Source organism: Somniosus microcephalus, chromosome 10, assembly GCF_052327205.1.
Source record: "Somniosus microcephalus isolate GS21.2 chromosome 10, FLI_Smic_1.0, whole genome shotgun sequence".
NCBI classification, from domain to species: domain Eukaryota; kingdom Metazoa; phylum Chordata; class Chondrichthyes; order Squaliformes; family Somniosidae; genus Somniosus; species Somniosus microcephalus.
The window spans coordinates 228,477,399-228,495,501 of NC_140996.1; the positions used below are offsets into that span (position 1 = coordinate 228,477,399).

Consider the following 18,103-nt stretch of genomic DNA (forward strand, 5'->3'; position numbering starts at 1 on the left):
CAGTTTTCCTAGAAACAAAAATCTGAACTTGTTTGAATAGAGAGGTCACACCATCCTCAAAGATGGAAACAAGCAGTAACTCACAAATCTTCGTTTGTTTAGAAGTCACAGCAGAAACCAAACTACCAGCTAACCCAAGACGCCTGGCTTTAAAGTTAATTTTTTGGGTGATGGGAGTAAAGTAGATTTAACATCCTCCAAACACAAAACTCCACTGATGTCGAACTGAGCATGCTTGGACAAGTCAGTATACCACCTGGCAACAGCAGACACGCTAAGATTTCACTTGACTTGCAAAAAATGGGATATCGCATCTGTACTGGCAGTAACTACTGATGCTCCCGCACCTATCCAAAAGATGCACTACTCCTTTAAAACATGCACCCTCAACGCCTTAAGAATGCCCACATTCCTACACCCCTACGTGTTACTCCAATACTACATGGTTGACTCAAATACCCTTCAAAGTTGATTGCTGTGATAAATGTAGTCTGCCCAGTGTCGCCCCCATGAAGTGGATAGAAACAGCCCTTGCTCCAGACATGGGGGGCACATGACCATACCTGGCACGGGCAGGTCATCAAATCTTACAGCATAGAAAGAGGCCATTCGGCCCATCGTGCCTGTGCCGGCTCTTTGAACGAGCTCTCCAATTAGTCCCACTCCCCCCTGCTCTTTCCCCAGAGCCCTGCAATTTTCTCCTCCAAGTGGTTATCCAATTCCCTTTTGAAATTTACCATTGAATCTGCTACCACCGAGTCATGGCTGCCAATTACCAATTTTTTGATTTACTTCTCCAAGACTTGTATTTATATAGCACTTCATTATGCTTCTCAATTGTTCCAAAGCCTTCTACACAAATGAATCACTCACGAAGTGGAGCGACTTAAGCAAATATGACAGCCAATGTCCACACAGCTAACTCACACAAGCAGACACTGGATGAAGAACGTTAATTTTTTTTGTTGCTACTGATGCTGATCGAGAAAGAAATGTTGGCCAGTGGGGAATACTGATTATATTACAGAACAGAAGGGAGAATGGCTTAGAGAAGTTACAGAACCCCATACACAGTGTAGGATCAGTGCTGATCGACACAGACACTTGAAATAACGAGAGTTCTAAAGTGCCATGAGAAGTTAACTAAAGCTTGAGAGAGAAAGCTGGCTTTACACCAGTTGTTCCAATGAGATCGTTAGTATTCACAATTTAAAACAAACAGATGAATGGACAGGAAAACAAAAGGGATACACACAGCTTCCAGTTGCCGGTCACATTAATTCTCCACTCCCACCTCAGCTTCTTACACTGTTCCAATGACGCTCGACACAAGCTCGAGGAACAGCACCTCATCTTTCAATTCGGCACTTCACAGTCTTCCGGACTCAACAATGAGTTCAACTATTTTAAACCATAACCTCTGCCCCCATTTTTTCGGACGGCAGCTGCTGCTGATGATTCCGCTATTCCCATTTACACCTCTCCTAGATCCATCTTTTGTTTCTTTACTTGTCCTATTACCATCTCCTTTTGCTTTGCACCATCATCCCTTTTGTTATTTAATCTCTCCTGCCTTCAACCCTAGCACAAACCTTCCCTTTTGATTTTTCCTCCCCTCTCCCCTTTCCTTCTCTGTACTCGCTTAAAACCTGTTATATCTCCAACTTGCTCCAGTTCTGACGAAAGCTCATCGACCTCAAACGTTAACACTGTTTCTCTCTCCGCAGATGCTGCCTGACCTGCTGAGCATTTCCAGAATTTTCAGTTTTTATAATTAATGCGCGGGTTCATTCGCTTTAATGAAAAAAAGGAGATTAATTCACGAAATCAATTTAAAAGTTTTCCCTGCCCGAATGCAAGAGTTAAGGTTGAATTCAAGGTAAGGATTAGGACACAGACAGCATAGGCCCAAGATAAAGCAAACCTTGAACCATGGTCAAGGTTCAGAATTGGTTGCAGCAAACAGAATGCTGTATGGTGAAATCACAGGATTTGCAGCGAAATGTCACTTGCCTTAACTGTGGTTTGACAACACTTTGAAAGCGTGAGGCGTGATAGGAAGTTGACAAAAGTGTTGTGAACTTTACAATAGCAGCTATTATTCCTCCCACACAAAAAACTTTGATGTTTCTCTTGAATTCGATGTCAAAGTTCACTTTTGCCAACAAAATAAACTCCCTCAATAACTGGGCAAACAGCCTGTTTGTGCAGTCCTGCAATGAGAAGCTACAACAGGTCAGATAAATAAGGCAGCTTCAATACATATCAATATCTGAGGTAAAACAGACAAGAGTCACTCAGCAGTATCCACTCCTGTCTACCAGGGATAGAATGAGCCTCCTGGTTGATTTAGTGAAATGTATCTGCATTGAGTTCCACTTTCTTCACCTGCCCTGGTTAAAAAGCACCTAGAGAAAGCCAGTGAAAAATACAATGCAATATGCACCGAGCACAGGTTGCAGTTTTTATCAGGCGGGTAAAAAGAACTTCACATTCTAATTAACTTGGCTAAAGTCTAAAAATTCAAGTGCCACCACTACTGCAGGTCAGGTTCAAGTTATAATTTAGATTCTGCCATTTTAAGTTCTGATACAGTGAAGAGCAAGAGCCAATGAGCTCATGGGAGTAATTGGCTGGGCGAGATTGCCGAGTACAGCGGACTCAACCTACATCAGAATACTCGTGATAAGAGAGCAAACACCCAAGAATTTACTTCAACAACAACAACTTGCATTTATACAGCACCTTTAATGTGCAAAACGTCCCAAGGCGCTTCACAGGAGCGTTAGCAAACAAAATCGGACCCCGAGCCACATTAGGGCAGATGACCAAAAGCTTGGTCAAAGAGGGAGCTTTTAAGGAGCATCTTAAAGGAGGAGAGGGGCGCGGAGAGGTTTAGGGAGGGAATTCCAGAGCTTAGGGCCCAGGCAGCTGATGGCACGGCCGCCAATGGTGGAGCAATTAAAATCGGGGCTGCGCAAGAGACCAGAATTGGAGGAGTGCAGATATACATAGATACATAGATACATAGAAGATAGGAGCAGGAGTAGGCCATTCGGCCCTTCGTGCCTGCTCCGCCATTTAATGAGATCATGGCTGATCCTTTAATTCAGTATCCCGTCCCCGCCTTCTCTCCGTAACCCTTAACCCCTTTTGCCCGTAGAAATATATCTAATTCCCTCTTAAATATATTTAATGAGCTGGCGTACACTGCCCTCTGTGGCAATGAGTTCCACAGGTTCACCACTCTCTGAGTGAAGAAATTCCCCCTCATCTCTGTCCTAAATGGTTTAGCCCTTATCCTTAAATTATGTCCTCTAGTTCTGTTTTCACCCGCCAAGGGAAACATTCCTTCTGCATCCAGTCTGTCTAGACCTGTCAGAATTTTATACACTTCTATGAGGTCCCCTCTCAATCTTCTAAACTCCAGTGTGTACATCCCTAAACTACATAGTCTCTCCTCATAGGTCATTCCCGCCATTCCTGGTATCAGCCTGGTGAATCGCCGCTGCACCCCCTCCATGGCAAGAACATCCTTCCTCAGATGAGGCGACCAAAACTGTACACAGTACTCGAGGTGTGGTCTCACCAGTGCCCTGTACAGCTGCAGCAAGGTATCCCTGTTCCTGTATTCTAACCCTTTTGCTATGAAGGCCAGCATACCGTTTGCCTTCTTGACCGCCTGTTGCACCTGCATGCTCGCCTTCAGTGACTGGTGTACAAGAACACCCAGGTCTCTCTGTACTTCCCCCTCTCCCAATCTATTGCCATTTAAATAATAATTTGCCCTCCCGTTCCTGCACCCAAGGTGGATAACTTCGCACTTGTCCACATTATAGTGCATCTGCCATTTATCCGCCCAATCGCCCAGTCTGTCCAAATCGCTCTGGAGCTTCCTGGTCTCTTCCTCTGAGCCCACCCCACCTCCTAGTTTAGTGTCGTCTGCAAATTTGGAAATGCTGCATCCGACTCCCTGATCCAGGTCATTAATGTAAATTGTGAACAGCTGGGGGCCCAGGACAGATCCCTGTGGTACCCCACTTGTTACTGCCTGCCATTCAGAAAATGAGCCGTTTATTCCAACTCTCTGTTTTCTATCTGACAGCCAGTTCCCTATCCACGCCAAAACTTTCCCCTTTATCCCATGAGCCTCAATTTTCCATGCTAATCTTTTATGTGGGACCTTATCGAAGGCCTTTTGGAAGTCCAGGTACACCACATCTACTGGCTCTCCCCCATCTATTCTACCAGTTACTCCCTCAAAAAATTCCAATAGATTAGTCAAGCACGATTTACCCTTTGTAAATCCATGTTGACTCTGTCCTATCCTGTCCCCATTTGCTAAGTGCTCCGCTATTTCATCCTTAATGATGGACTCCAGCATTTTGCCCACAACTGATGTAAGGCTTACAGGTCTGTAATTACCTGCTTTTTCCCTACCCCCCTTTTTGAATAGTGGGGTAACGTTAGCTACCCTCCAATCCATCGGCACTGTTCCCGAGTCTAATGAATTCTGAAAAATCATCCTTAGTGCATCCGCTATCTCTAGGGCCACCTCCTTCAGTACCCTAGGATGCATGTTATCAGGCCCTGGGGATTTGTCCACCTTCAATCCCTTTAGCTTCCTTAACACCATATCCTTAGAGATATTGATTTGCGTCAGTTCCTCCTTTGCCAATGTCCCTATTTTTCCCGATATCCCAGGGAGGTTTTTTGTGTCTTCCTTCGTAAAGACTGACCCAAAGTATGCATTTAGTTGATCTGCCATTTCCTTATTTCCCATTATATATTCCCCCGTATCTGACTGCAATGGACCAACTTTGGTTTTCACCAGTCTTTTCCTTTTGATATATTTATAAAAGCTTTTGGAGTTAGTTTTTATATTTTCCGCCAGCTTGTTTTCGTAAGCTATTTTGCCCCTCTTGATCATGCCCTTTGCCCTCCTTTGCTCTATCTTAAACTGTTCCCAATCTTCCGCTCTGGCGCTTTTTTTGGCTATTTTATACGCCCTATCTTTGGATTTTATGCTGTCTCTAATTTCCCCTGTTATCCACGGTTGAGTCACCTTTTTAGATTTCCTTTTATGCCAGATTGGTATAAACAATTTTTGCAATTTTGTCATTCTATCTTTAAATGTTTGCCATTGTTTATCTACCTCCAGTCCTCTCAGGAACGTTGTCCAATCAGACCTACTCAGTTCCCGTCTCATGGCATCATAATTCCCCTTGTTTAAATTCAGGACCTTAGTCTCTGAGTCAATTTCTTCGCTCTCCATTTCGAGTGAGAAATCGATCATGTTATGATCGCTCTGACCCAAGGGTCCCCGTACAACAAGATTACTGATTAGTCCCTTCTCATTGCACAGTACCCAGTCCAATATAGCCTGTTCCCGAGTTGGTTCCTCGACATATTGATCCAGATAACCATCCCTTAAACACTCAAGGAATTCCTCCTCCTCATTATTTTTACTGATTAGGCTAGTCCAATCTATATGTAAGTTAAAGTCACCTATGATGACAGCTGTGCTCTTATTGCACGCTTCTCTAATTTCCCTCGTGATGCCCTCCCTAACCTCTATTTTACTATTTGGAGGCCTATATACCACTCCTATTAATGTTTTTCGCCCCTCGCTATTTCTTAGCTCCACCCATATAGATTCTGTATTAACTGAGTTAATATCCTTCCTTTCAATTGCATTTATCCCCTCTTTTACTAGCAATGCTACCCCTCCTCCCTTTCTTTTTTGTCGATCCTTCCTAAATACTGAATACCCCTGTATGTTAAGCTCCCAGCCCTGCTCACCCTGCAACCATGTTTCCGTAATCCCAATTAGATCATAATTATTAACCTCTATTTCCACAGCTAATTCATCTACCTTGTTCCTGATGCTTCTCGCATTAAGGTATAAAACCCTCAGGCTTTTTTTATGCTCACATTTTTTATGAATTAGTTTGGCCCTTTGTTTTTTGTTCCTCACCCTTTTACCATTTATTTCTGTCTGCCTTTCACTTTCCTCTATTTCACTACATAGGTTTCTAGCCCCCTGCCATACTAGTTTAAATGCTCCCGAACTGCTTTATCAAAAATTACCCCGAGAACATCAGTTCCATCTCTGCACAGGTGTAGACCGTCCCTTTTGTATAGGTCACACCTACCACAAAACTGGTTCCAATGCCTCAAAAATTTAAAACCTCGGAGGGTTGTAGGGCAGAGGAAGGGGCAAGACCATGGAGTGATTTGAAAACAAGGATGAGAATTTTAAAATCGAGGCGTTGCTCAACCAGGAGTCATTGTAGGTCAGTGACCACAAGTGGGTGATGGGTGAACGGGACTTGGTGCCTTGGAATAGTCAAGTCTAGAGGTAACAAAGGCAGTAACTTGATCAATGGCATTATAAACCGAGAAAGCAAAATCTAAACAGTTGGTTCAGATCTGAAACAGCATGTCATCTCAATCTTCAAATAATTTCCACCCCCCATTTGTAGCTATACTGTGAGTTTACAAAGGTATTTTTATTTCCATTTGGACTCCTTTCTTGGCTTGTGCTGGGGTGTTATAGCAGATACCAATGGCCATGAAATGTTATCTACAAGAATCGATTGAATTACGTGACTAGTCATAGCGAAAATCTAGACCAATTCGAGATAGTATCATGGCACTAGAGCGTAACAATTTAAATGTCAAAGTGGTCTAAACAGAATCTCTTCAGACTGATCGAAGGAATAGCAAGCAGTCACATGACGGGGAACATGTGACACAGAAATTAAGGACAAACTGTGTAGACAAGTTAAGACACACATGCATTAACAGATTCATTATTGCAGGATATTTTAAATATCCAAAAGTAAACCGAGGCAAAACATTTTAAAAGTGAGAAAGGGTAGATTTTTTTGTTGCAGTGAGTTCACGACTATTTTCTGCCACAATATGCTGCAACTCCAGTAAGGAAAGCAGCAGTCCTTGACCTAGTCCTGGGTAATAAAGCAGGTCAGTAAGTGACCTTTAGAAGCAATGACCACGATACAAAAATTGGCCCAGTGCAGGAACAGGAAGCAAAAACAAAAAAGGCAAGAATAAGTGTATTTCACTGGGAAGGGAAACAAATTATACTCAAATAAAAAGGAACCAAGCCCAGGTTAATTTGAAAACAGAACCATAAATCAGCAATGGGAAATATTTAAACAAGAAACAGAAAGAGCACTAATAAAAGCATATTCCAGTATGGAAAAAAGGAGCACCAAAGGCTGGGGTTCCAGGGATGAATGGGGATATTAGGTGAAATTTGAGGCTAAAACCATTTAGCACTTATATGGCAGACAATAAATTTGAAAACCAAGACCAATGTAAAGAACACAGAAAAGGAAGATTAGAAAGACTCAGGGTATGAGAAAATTAGGGGAAATGGAGCAAGGGCAGGGGGCGCGGGTGTGCAGAGAAAAGGAGGGGGAAGAGAAAAAGATGTGCTTAAAAATGTTAAGTACGTGGATTTACTTTATGATAGATCAGCGAGAGTAGCCTTTGAGCATGTCACTGCTCAGAACTGTAGCATTTGACAACAAATTACTGAGGGGCACCTGTTGTTCTGCTACTGAATGCATCGGTTGTCCTAACTTATTTTGTTCACATCTGCCCTGCAAAAACACGTATAGTTATCTAACACATCCTTTTAAACCAGCTGATTCTGGTATAGCATGAGAAATTAAACTAATTTCCATTCGGTTTAAGGGAACATTTGGCTAAAAGGAGCTTTATACCAGAATTAAAACCAAATCTCGGTGCAGAGAGATTTTATTGACTTGACTTTTACCCCAAACATTGCCTAAGGGCACCTGCTTTTATACAATGACAAAGGAAGCATGATTCATTCAGATCTGAAAAATGGGCCTTGTTTGAAAATGTAAACAGTAGAATTACGTAGAATCTACAGCACAGACCATTCAGCACAACTGGTCCATGCCAGTGTTTATGCTCCACATGAGCCTCCTCCCATCCTTCTTCATCTAACCCTAACAACAGGCCCTTCTGTTCCTTTCTTCCCTCGTGTACGTATCTGCCTTCTGCCCATTAAATGAGTCTACACTGCTGCTGCTTCTAAAGGTGGCAAGACCTACCAAGCAAGGTGTTCCCCCACAGAAATCTGCTGAGGCAGTGCCATCCCTGATGCCAATACAGGCACTGCAGGTCTGGCCACCAACTGGCTAAGCAGTTTAACCTGCCTGTCCGGCCTGTGTGCATCTATTTAACACTGGGGGAAGGTACAGGAGCTAGAAGAAAAGTTACCAAGAAAAAAATAAAAGCTGCACAAGTTTCTTGGTGCTTTCAGCTGAACATAATACAGGAAACTTTGAGTTATCTGGAGGCGAACCGTCCGGCAAGCTCGAGCCACCGGCAAAAATCAGAAGCCGTTTTTTATTCTTTTCATTTCTTTGCTTTTTTCCTCAACAGTCAAGCTCTGCAAGGTCTGTAGCTAAGCAACAGCTTCAGCTAGAGACGCTACAGAGACACTTGCCGACTGTTGAGACTGTTGCTAAGCAACAGGGTTTGTTGATTCATACGGAGATGAAAATCTCCGTATGTTTCAACATTAGCTCTGGAGTGTCCGGCAGTTTTGAGGGAACGGCAGCAGCTCGGTCCCGTCGGTGCCGGATAGCACAAAGTTTCCTGTATAAGAATCAGGAGTAGGACATTCAGCCCATTGATCCTGCTCTGCCAGTCAATAAGATCATGGCTGAACTTCTACATCAACTCCACTTTCCTGCCCTATCCCCATATCCCTTGAATCCCTTAATGCCCAAGCGGGAACTGGATCGAAGGAATGACAGGATGCAAGCAAGTACAGGAAACTCTCGATTTACCGGCACCCAAACAACCCGAAATCTCGGTTAACCGGCAAAATTCAGGAGTAGGTTCAGTTAAGTTTTTCTTCATATTAGTGGCCGTTTCTTGATTCTTGGTTGTGTAATCGGGGGTTTCTGCACTTGTTGCTAAGCAACAGGGACGCTTGGTCTGTGGCCGGGGTTCTTGCAGCTGTTGCTAAGCAACAGGGAAGCCTGGATTTGTTGCTGTGTACGGAGCTCTCGTACCTTTTAACTATAACTCTCTGTAATCCGGACTTTTTGATAAACCGGCACCACGCCAGTCCCGGACTAAAAAAAGAGTTTCCTTTAATAAGAGACTTGAAAAGCGCTGCAATTTTACTTAGAATCAGAAGTTTACGGCACAGGCGGCCATTCGACCCATTGTGTCTGTGCCAGCAATTAAATATTTTCTGCTCTAATCTGGGGTTATGACAGTAAAAAGGTACTCGGGCAACTGAACACCGTTATTACTATTGTTTGTTTCATCCCCATTGTGGGAGCTTGAAAACTTAGAAAAAACAGTCAAGACCGCGGAGACAGGAATTTCCTTGGAACTTGCAGCAGTCCGGGGTTAATTTGCAAATAAAACTGCAACATTTTCCTTACAACAGCTGTGGAAGTGAAACACCTGCTGCAATTTCCTCCTCCATTATCAGAGCTCTCTCAGTTGCGAGCTGAAAGAAACTGGCTGGGGCTGGCAAGCTCCGTCAGTATCTGCGGCGTTGGGTCCGATTAGATTAACTACTTAGCCTAATGAAAGGCAACAACTTAAATGGATTCTGCCTCAAACCAGTATAGTCCCCACCACATACAGTCGGTGCCAACGCGATTTGCCTGCGCTACACGGTGGCCAGTGTAATCACATTTTTTTTTTTTTTTTTTATAAAAGCTCTTTACCAATGTGGAGCTCAACAAGCTGCCAAGAAAGACTGACAATTTTCTAACTCGTGAGTGCTCCTACTGCTATGAAGCCAGCAGGTTATCTGTCATCAATCTCCTGAACACCACGTCACCTTACACATCATGCGACAGAGATTATGATGCAAAGCCTCGGCTATGCCACAAGGATGGATTAAGTATTAAAGGCTAATGATGTGGGGACTGTCATTTTAAAAAAATAACAGACTATGACCCCTGGTAGAAAGCCTAAGGATAAGGAGTAAGCCATTTAGGACAGAAATGAGGAGGAATTTCTTCACCCAGAGAGTGGTGAACCTGTGGAATTCTCTGCCACAGAAGTCAGTAGAGGCCAATTCATTAAATATATTCAAGAAGGAGTTGGATATATTTCTTAAGGCTAAAGGGATCAAGGGGTATGGGGAGAAAGCAGGGACAGGGTACTGAATTTGGATGATCAGCCATGATCGCATTGAATGGCGGAGCAGGCTCGAGGGGCCGAATGGCCTACTCCTGCTCCTATCTTCTATGTTTCTATATATTACAGGCAAAATGGGTTCAAGGGCAGATTTAGCTTGAAAATATATTTTGAGATCAGACACCTATACTGCAGTTCAAATCATTCCAGATGCTCATCAATGGGGACAACATAGATGCCAATGTAGCGATTCGTGTAGATTGCCACTAAATAAGAGAGTTTGACTTCGACGAACTATTAACAAGTTGCTTATTTACAGGAACAGACTAATTACATCAGGTAAGATGGCTGACTGTAGGAGCACCGTGGTATAGGTCTTGTCCCAGCGGGGACTCCACGAGGACTAACTAGAAGTTTCCCAGCTCAACTGCCAGCAGGTTCCGAGCTCTACTGTTGGAAGGTTCTGAGCTCCGACATCATGACGTCAGAGTACAGGAGAGAAGCCCGAGTATAGTAACAGACACATACAGTAAGGTAAGTTAAAGGGAATTATGTATCTCAATGTAAGGGACAACCGGTGGTACCGCCACACCACCACTGTTTAATAGAGAGATTAGATGAGATATTCTCAGTCGGATTGGGATGTGGAATCTCGCCTTCATGGGTGCAACTGAAGGCGGCAGGGTTGCACTTTCCGACTGCCTCCCGTAGTTGTTAACAGTGCGAACAGCTGACTGAAGCTCCCTGAAGTCCCCATCAGCTGTACGCACTGTTAACTACGGGAGGTGCAGAGACTTTGGGCAGCTTCAATTAGCTGAAACGTTTAATGCAAGATCTCTTACAACACAATGTCTTGGTTCTATTTATGTCTCTGCGGTTCTGTTTATGTTGCAAAGAGAGCGATGTTGATTGGATAGAACACACAACAAAAATCAGCTTAAGTCAATAAAAACAGTACTGAACTAAACAAAATAATCGGTGCACTTAATACAGTTTAAGCAGCGCCTTCTAATCGACACCTATGGTGACGGCAAATGCTTAGCGCCATTTGCCAGATATAGGCGGCTGTCCGGGAAAAACGAAGACAATGCAAGTGGTGGGAACTGTACTGAAGGCCCGACATAATACAAGCAATTGCTGTACAAATAGTAAACCTCATCATATCTATCATAGCTCGAGTCCCTCTTGACTTTAGTTGCTTGTCTGCTATTTCCTCCCCCCTTATCTGTTCTATCTTCCCTCACAGTCTACTGAAGAACACCAGATTACACGAGGATAACTTTATAACAAACATTCTGGTGGTCAGAAAAACAATTAAAATCAGCTGCGCTCTTCCTCCTCCACCCTAACTTTGTTCATTCTAAAGAGCCCAAGTTCACTCAACTGCAATGCTGCTTCCAGATCATGGGAGTTCTAACCCCTATCCTGCATTCATCAAACAGGACACAAGGAAAGGCGTTCCGTCTGACAAACAATTGCTCTCACCCAATGTGCAGTGCGTCGCTCTCTATTGCAACTTTCCCTGTCTCTATTTTAACACAAGAAAATCTGCAGCAAGAAAAGGGCCACTGAACCCATCAAGTGCATGCATTACATTTCTGTAAAGGCTTCCCTCCCACACTACCTGTTGGTGCCCTACTTTAGGGAACCCATAATTGCCTTCCCCCAACCTCTCCTGAAACAAAAAATAAATTAGTGCAGGGTTGTTAACTATCTTTATAATCCTCAACTAACATCTAACTCCTTCTTGAATATATTTAATGAATTGGCCTCAACTGCCTTCTGTGGTAGAGAATTCCACAGGTTCACCACTCTCGGGGTGAAGAAATTCCTCCTCATAGAGTCAGAGTTTTACAGCGCAGAAAGAGGCCCTTCGGCCCATCGTGTCTGCGCCGTCCATCAATCCCTGTCCAGTCTAATCCCATTTTCCAGCATTTGGTCCATAGCCTTGTATGCAATGGCATTTCAAGTGCCCATCCAAATGTTTCTTGAGTGTTGTGAGGGTTCCTGCCTCTACCACCCTTTCAGGCAGTGAGTTCCAGCTTCCAACCACCCTCTGGGTGAAAAAGTTCCTCCTCAAATCCCCCCTAAATCTCCTGCCCCTTACCCTGAATCTATGCCCCCTTGTTATTGACCCCCCTACTAAGGGGAAAAGTTCCTCTTTATCTACCCTATCTATGCCCCTCATCATTTTGTACACCTCAATCAGGTCCCCCCCTCAGCCTCCTTTGCTCCAAGGAAAACAACCCCAGCCTGTTTAGTCTTTCTTCATAGCTGAGGCACTCCATCCCAGGTAACATCCTGGTGAATCTTCTCTGCACCCTCTCCAAAGCAATCACATCCTTCCTATAGTGAGGCGACCAGAACTGCACACAGTACTCCAGCTGTGGCCTCACCAGCATTTTGTACAGCTCCATCATAACCTCCCTGCTCTTATATTCTATGCCTCTGCTAATGAAGGCAAGTATCCCATATGCCTTTTTAACCACCTTATCTACTTGTTCCGCTGCCTTCAGGGATCTATGTACATGTACACCAAGGTCCCTCTGACCCTCTGTACTTCCTAGGGTCCTACCACTCTGTGTATTCCCTTGCCTTATTTGTCCATCCAAAATGCATCACCTCGCACTTTTCCGGGTTAAATTCCATTTGCCACTTTTCCGCCCATCTGACCAACCCGTTAATATCGTCCTGTAGCCTGAGGCTTTCCTCCTCGCAATTTACCACCCCACCAATTTTCGTGTCATCCGCGAACTTACTGATCATACCCTTTACATTCTCATCCAAATCATTAATGTAGATCACAAACAGCAAGGGACCCAGCACCGATCCCTGAGGTACCCCACTGGACACAGGCTTCCAGTCACAAAAGCAACCTTCGACCATCACCCTCTGCCTCCTGCCACTCAGCCAGTTTAGGATCCAACGTGCCAAGGCCCCCTGGATCCCATGGGCTCTTACCTTCTTGACCAGTCTCCTATGCGGGACTTTGTCAAAAGCTTTACTGAAGTCCATGTAAACCACATCCACAGCATTTCCCTCATCCACACACCTAGTCACCCCCTCGAAAAATTCAATCAGATTGGTCAGACATGATTTACCCTTGACAAAGCTATGCTGACTATCCCCGATTAATCCTTGCCTCTCCAAGTGGAGACTAATTTTGTCCCTCAGAATTTTTTCCAATAATTTCCCTACCACAGATGTTAGGCTCACTGGCCTGTAATTCCCTGGTTTATCCCTGCTACCCTTCTTGAATAATGGTACTACGTTAGCTGTTCTCCAGTCCTCTGGTACATCCCCTGTGGCCAGAGAGGTTCTGAAAATTTGTGTCAGAGCCCCTGCAATCTCCTCCTTTGCCTCACACAACAGCCTGGGATACATCTCGTCCAGGCCTGGGGATTTATCCACTTTTTGGCCTGCTAAAACCGTTAGTACCTCCTCCCTCTCGATGCTAATATGTTCAAATATGTCACAGTCCCCTTGCCCGACTTCTATGTCTACATCGTCTTTCTCCATAGTGAACACAGAGGCAAAAAATTCATTTAAAACCCCACCTACTTCATCTGGCTCTACACACAGCTTGCCACTTTGGTCCCTAATGGGCCCTACCCTTTCCCTGGTTATCCTCTTGCCCTTAATATACTTATAAAACATCTTAGGATTTTCCTTTATTTTGCTCGCCGGTGTTATTTCATGGCCCCTCCTCGCCCTCCTAATTTCCTTTTTAAGTATGCCCCTGCACCTTTTATACTCCTCTAGGGCTTCCTCCGTCCTTTGTCTTTTGTAACTGCCAAAAGCCCCCCTTTTTTTCCTAATGCATCTCTGTCCTAAATGGCTTACCCCTTATCCTTAGACTGTGACCCCTGGTTCTGGACTCCCCCACCATCGGGAACATCCTTCCTGCATCTAATCTGTCCAGTCCTGTTAGAATTTTATAAGTTTCAATGAGATCCCCTCTCATTCTTCTAAACTCCAGCGAGTATAAGCCCAATCGACCCAATCTCTCCTCGTACGTCATTCCTGCCATCCCAGGTATCAGCCTGGTGAATCTTCGCTGCACTCCCTCCATGGCAAGAACATCCTTCCTCAGATAAGGCGACCAAAACTGCACACAATACTCAAGGTGTGGTCTCACCAAGGCCCTGTACAACTGCAGCAAGACATCCTTGTTCCTGTACTCAAACCCGCTCGCTACGAAGGCCAACATACCATTTGCCTTCTTAACCGCCTGCTGCACCTGCATGCTTACCTTCAGCGACTGGTGCACAAGGGCACCCAGGTCTCGTTGCACTTCCCCTTCTCCCAAATCTATTGTCAATAATTGGAACATGACACTTGGTAAACACGAGGCCAATGATTCACCAGACAGGTATAGAGACAGTTATTTCTAATCCGATCTGTTGCAAAGCTAACAACTAACCTGCAACGCAATGCACAGTCAGCAACGACATATACAAGATCCTCCAGCATGTTCGCTTTAGGAACTATGGGATAAGAAGGGCACTGGATAGGTACAGTATGGAAAAGACAAAAAAACTCAAACTTCAGGGCTCAGATGGCACTGAAAACCAAAACAGCAGCAAACAATTAACTGAGTCCAAGTACATGAATCGGGCACCCATCAAGTTCTATGTAGTGCTTGTCCCTCTGTATATCAAGGTCATTGACAGCAACAATCAGTGCCCTGTGTAATTGGCACATGATGATGTCCACCCCAAACCACAAGCAACGGTGACAGTTACTGCTAGTTTATCAAATGAACAGTTGGTTGCAGAATCTCAGAAATTTACAGCACAGGAGGCCATTCGGCCCATCATGTCCGTGCCGGCAGACAAAGAGCTATCCCGCCTAATCCCACTTTCCAGCTCTTGGTCCGTAGCCCTGCAGGTTACGGCACTTCAAGCGCATATCCAAGTACTTTTTAAATGTGATGAGGGTTTCTGCCTCTACCACCCTTTCAGGCAGTGAGTTCCAGACCCCCACCACCCTCTGGGTGAAAAAAGTTCTCAACTCCCCTTTAATCCTTCTACCAATTACTTGAAAATCTATGTCCCCTGGTTATTGACCTCTGCTAAGAGAAAGAGGTTCTACCTATCCACTCTATCTGGGCCCCTCATAAGTTAACATGTAGAAATGATTCTCTATTAACAAGGAGGAAACTATTTTTTTAATCCTGTATGATAGATTGCTTGTTACGAAGCTTTGTGGGCATGCAACCTGTCATTTAACATCCAAATGTATAGTGCCACAAGTAGCAATCACCTTGATATGTTTTAAGAAATAGCTCTCATCACTGACAGTATCTTGCAAAAAGGTTTTGCTTCTAGTATTCTACAAATACCGTTCAACTGTTGCAAACAGCGAGTAATAGATCCAAATATATTTTTTTAATGCAATATTTGAGGAAAGGCAATATGAACGAAATAGTCCAATCTAAAGGGGGTGCAGGAACAGAGCGACTTAGGAGGTGTATGCACACAAATCTTTGAAGGTAGCAGGACAAGTTGAGAAGGCTGTTAAAAAGCTTATTGGATCCTTGGCTTGAGGAATAGAGTACAAAAGCAAGAAAGTTATAAAACACTGGTTAGGCCTCAGCTGGAGTATAGTGTTCCATTCTGGGGCACCACGCGAAGAAGGGTGTCAGGACCTTGGAAAAGATGCAATAGACATGAACTGGAATGGTAGCAGGGATGAGGAACTATAGTTATGTGGGGAAACTGGAGAAGTTGGGGCAATTCTCCTTAGAGCAGAGTAGGTTAAGGGAAGATTTAACAGAGGTGTTCAAAATCATGAGTGGATCGATAGGGTAAATAAGGAGAAACTGTTTCCAGTGGCAGAAGGGTCGGTAACCAGAGGACACAGACTTAAGATAATTGGCAAAAGAAACAAAGGAGACATGAAGCATTTTTTTAAAAATACAGCGAGTTGTTATGATCTCGAACACGCTGCCTGAAAGCATATTGAATAATAACATTCAAAACAGAATTGGATATATACATGAAGGGGGGAAAATGACAGGGCTATGGGGTAAGAGTAGGGGAGTGGGACTAATTTAAAAGCTCTACAAACGAGCTGGCACAGGCACGATGGGCCGAATGACCTCCTTCTGTGCTGCATTATTCTATAATTCTACATGCAAGCTCTTCCCCTCCTTCCAAAATACTACCAGCTCAGTGCTTTGACAGTCGACAGGCCTACAGCATCTGATGGGCAACACCGAATTAAGAGACAAAAAGATAGGGTTTATAATCATAAAGGGATAAAAATGATACTACTTGTTAATTCTAATCCCCCGCCCCTTTATACAACATTTTTCCCATCTGCTCTTTCGGGTGGACATAAAAGATCCCATGGTGCTGTATCGAAGAGGAGCAGGGGAGTTCTCCCCAGTGTCTTGGGGCCAATCTTTGTCCCTCAATCAACGTCATTAAAAAACAGAATATCTGGGCGTTATCACATTGCTGTTTGTGGGAGCTTGCTGTGCGCAAATTGGCTGCCATGTTTCCTACAATAAAACAGTGACTACACTTCAAAAAAGTGCTTCATCGACAGTAAAGCACTTTGGGACGTCCGGTGGTCGTGAAAGGCGCTAGAAAAATGCAAGTCTTTTTTCTTTTCCTGATTACATCGCTGTTTGTGGGAGCTTGCTGTGCCCAAATTGGCTACCACATTTCTCATTACAACAGTGACTACACTTTAAAAAAAAACATTACTAAATTGGCTGCAAAGCGTTTTGGGATATCCCGAGGATGTGAAAGGCGCTGTGTAAACGTTGCATAATTTCTAACTCGAAGGCTTGCAAAAAACAAACATATTGCGAACTATCCACACAACTCTTGATGTAGCTGTGCGAATCTTTCTTATTTTACACTGCCACTCAACAGGCCATTGCAAACAAGGGGGCCTGCATTTAAAGAATAACATGATGCACGGTAAAGAATGCCAATTAGTTGGAAGAAATGCAAAAGAAATATATGCATAAAATGCAGGTCAACAGGCCTTTGCAACCAAGGGGGCCCACATTTAAGCAATAATAAAGTGCTGCATGCTAAAGAATGCAATTAGTTGGAAGAAATGCAAAAGAAATATATGCATAAAATGCAGGTCAACAGGCCTTTGCCCACATTTATTTAAGCAATAATAAACTAATGCATGATAAAGAATGCAATTAGTTGGAAGTAATGCAAAAGAAATATATGCATAAAATGCAGGTCAACAGGCCTTTGCAACCAAGGGGGCCCCGCATTTAAGCAATAATAGTGATGCATGATGAAGAATGCAACTGGTTGGCAGGAATGCCATGAGATGGGTGGATATTGGGGGGTGGTGCTGGGCCGGGTCCTTACCTGTTGCGAGGTGAGCTCGACGTGCACCGCACGGGACGCACCGACATTGCTGCCGTTCATCGCCGCTGCCGCGCGTTCCCCGGGATCCCTCTCCAATGCCAAGGATTTCACATCAACACCAAACTCAACGCTCTCGATCGCCTCTTTCACTGTCGCTATTCTACAAGCCGCGCGGTGAGGGTTTGCGGGGCGAGCACTGCCCTGCCGTCGCCTCCTTCACTCGCCGCCACAATAACAGACCCTCCTCCGCCATCCGATCCGCTCCATCCCAAGGGCGCCTGCGCACAGCGGACCGGCCAGGGCCGCCGCGCTCCCATTGGCTGCAAGGGGCCAGAGCCGGCTGATTGGTTGGAGAAGAAAAGGCGATCCGCCTTCCGATTGGTTGGATGGGGGCGACATCGACCAGTGAGGCGCGGCGAACGCCGCCGCATGCCCGCCTCCTCATTGGTTGGCTGACGCCGACTCGTACGTCATTGGACCCGGCAGCAGCAATGCTGAGGGACAAGGGGGCGGGGTCAGGTGATCCGTGCGCTCGAGCGCCGTCACGTGACATTCTGGCGGCGCGCGACCAACCGCCGCCA

The 18,103-nt window shown here is 44.6% G+C and overlaps 1 protein-coding gene across 2 annotated transcripts in view; it reads right to left on the bottom strand.

The window, feature by feature from the left end:
- The window catches only part of uvrag (UV radiation resistance associated gene), a 313,672-nt gene extending 295,856 nt beyond the window's left edge, over positions 1 to 17,816 (bottom strand). For both annotated transcript variants that reach the window (XM_085999709.1, XM_085999708.1), the window contains exon 1: positions 17,523 to 17,816. In XM_085999709.1, the coding sequence (XP_085855835.1) occupies positions 17,523 to 17,582 (60 nt within the window). In that variant the 5' untranslated portion in view covers positions 17,583 to 17,816. The remainder of the gene's footprint in view (positions 1 to 17,522) is intronic.
- Between the last annotated feature and the right edge of the window lie 287 nt (positions 17,817 to 18,103).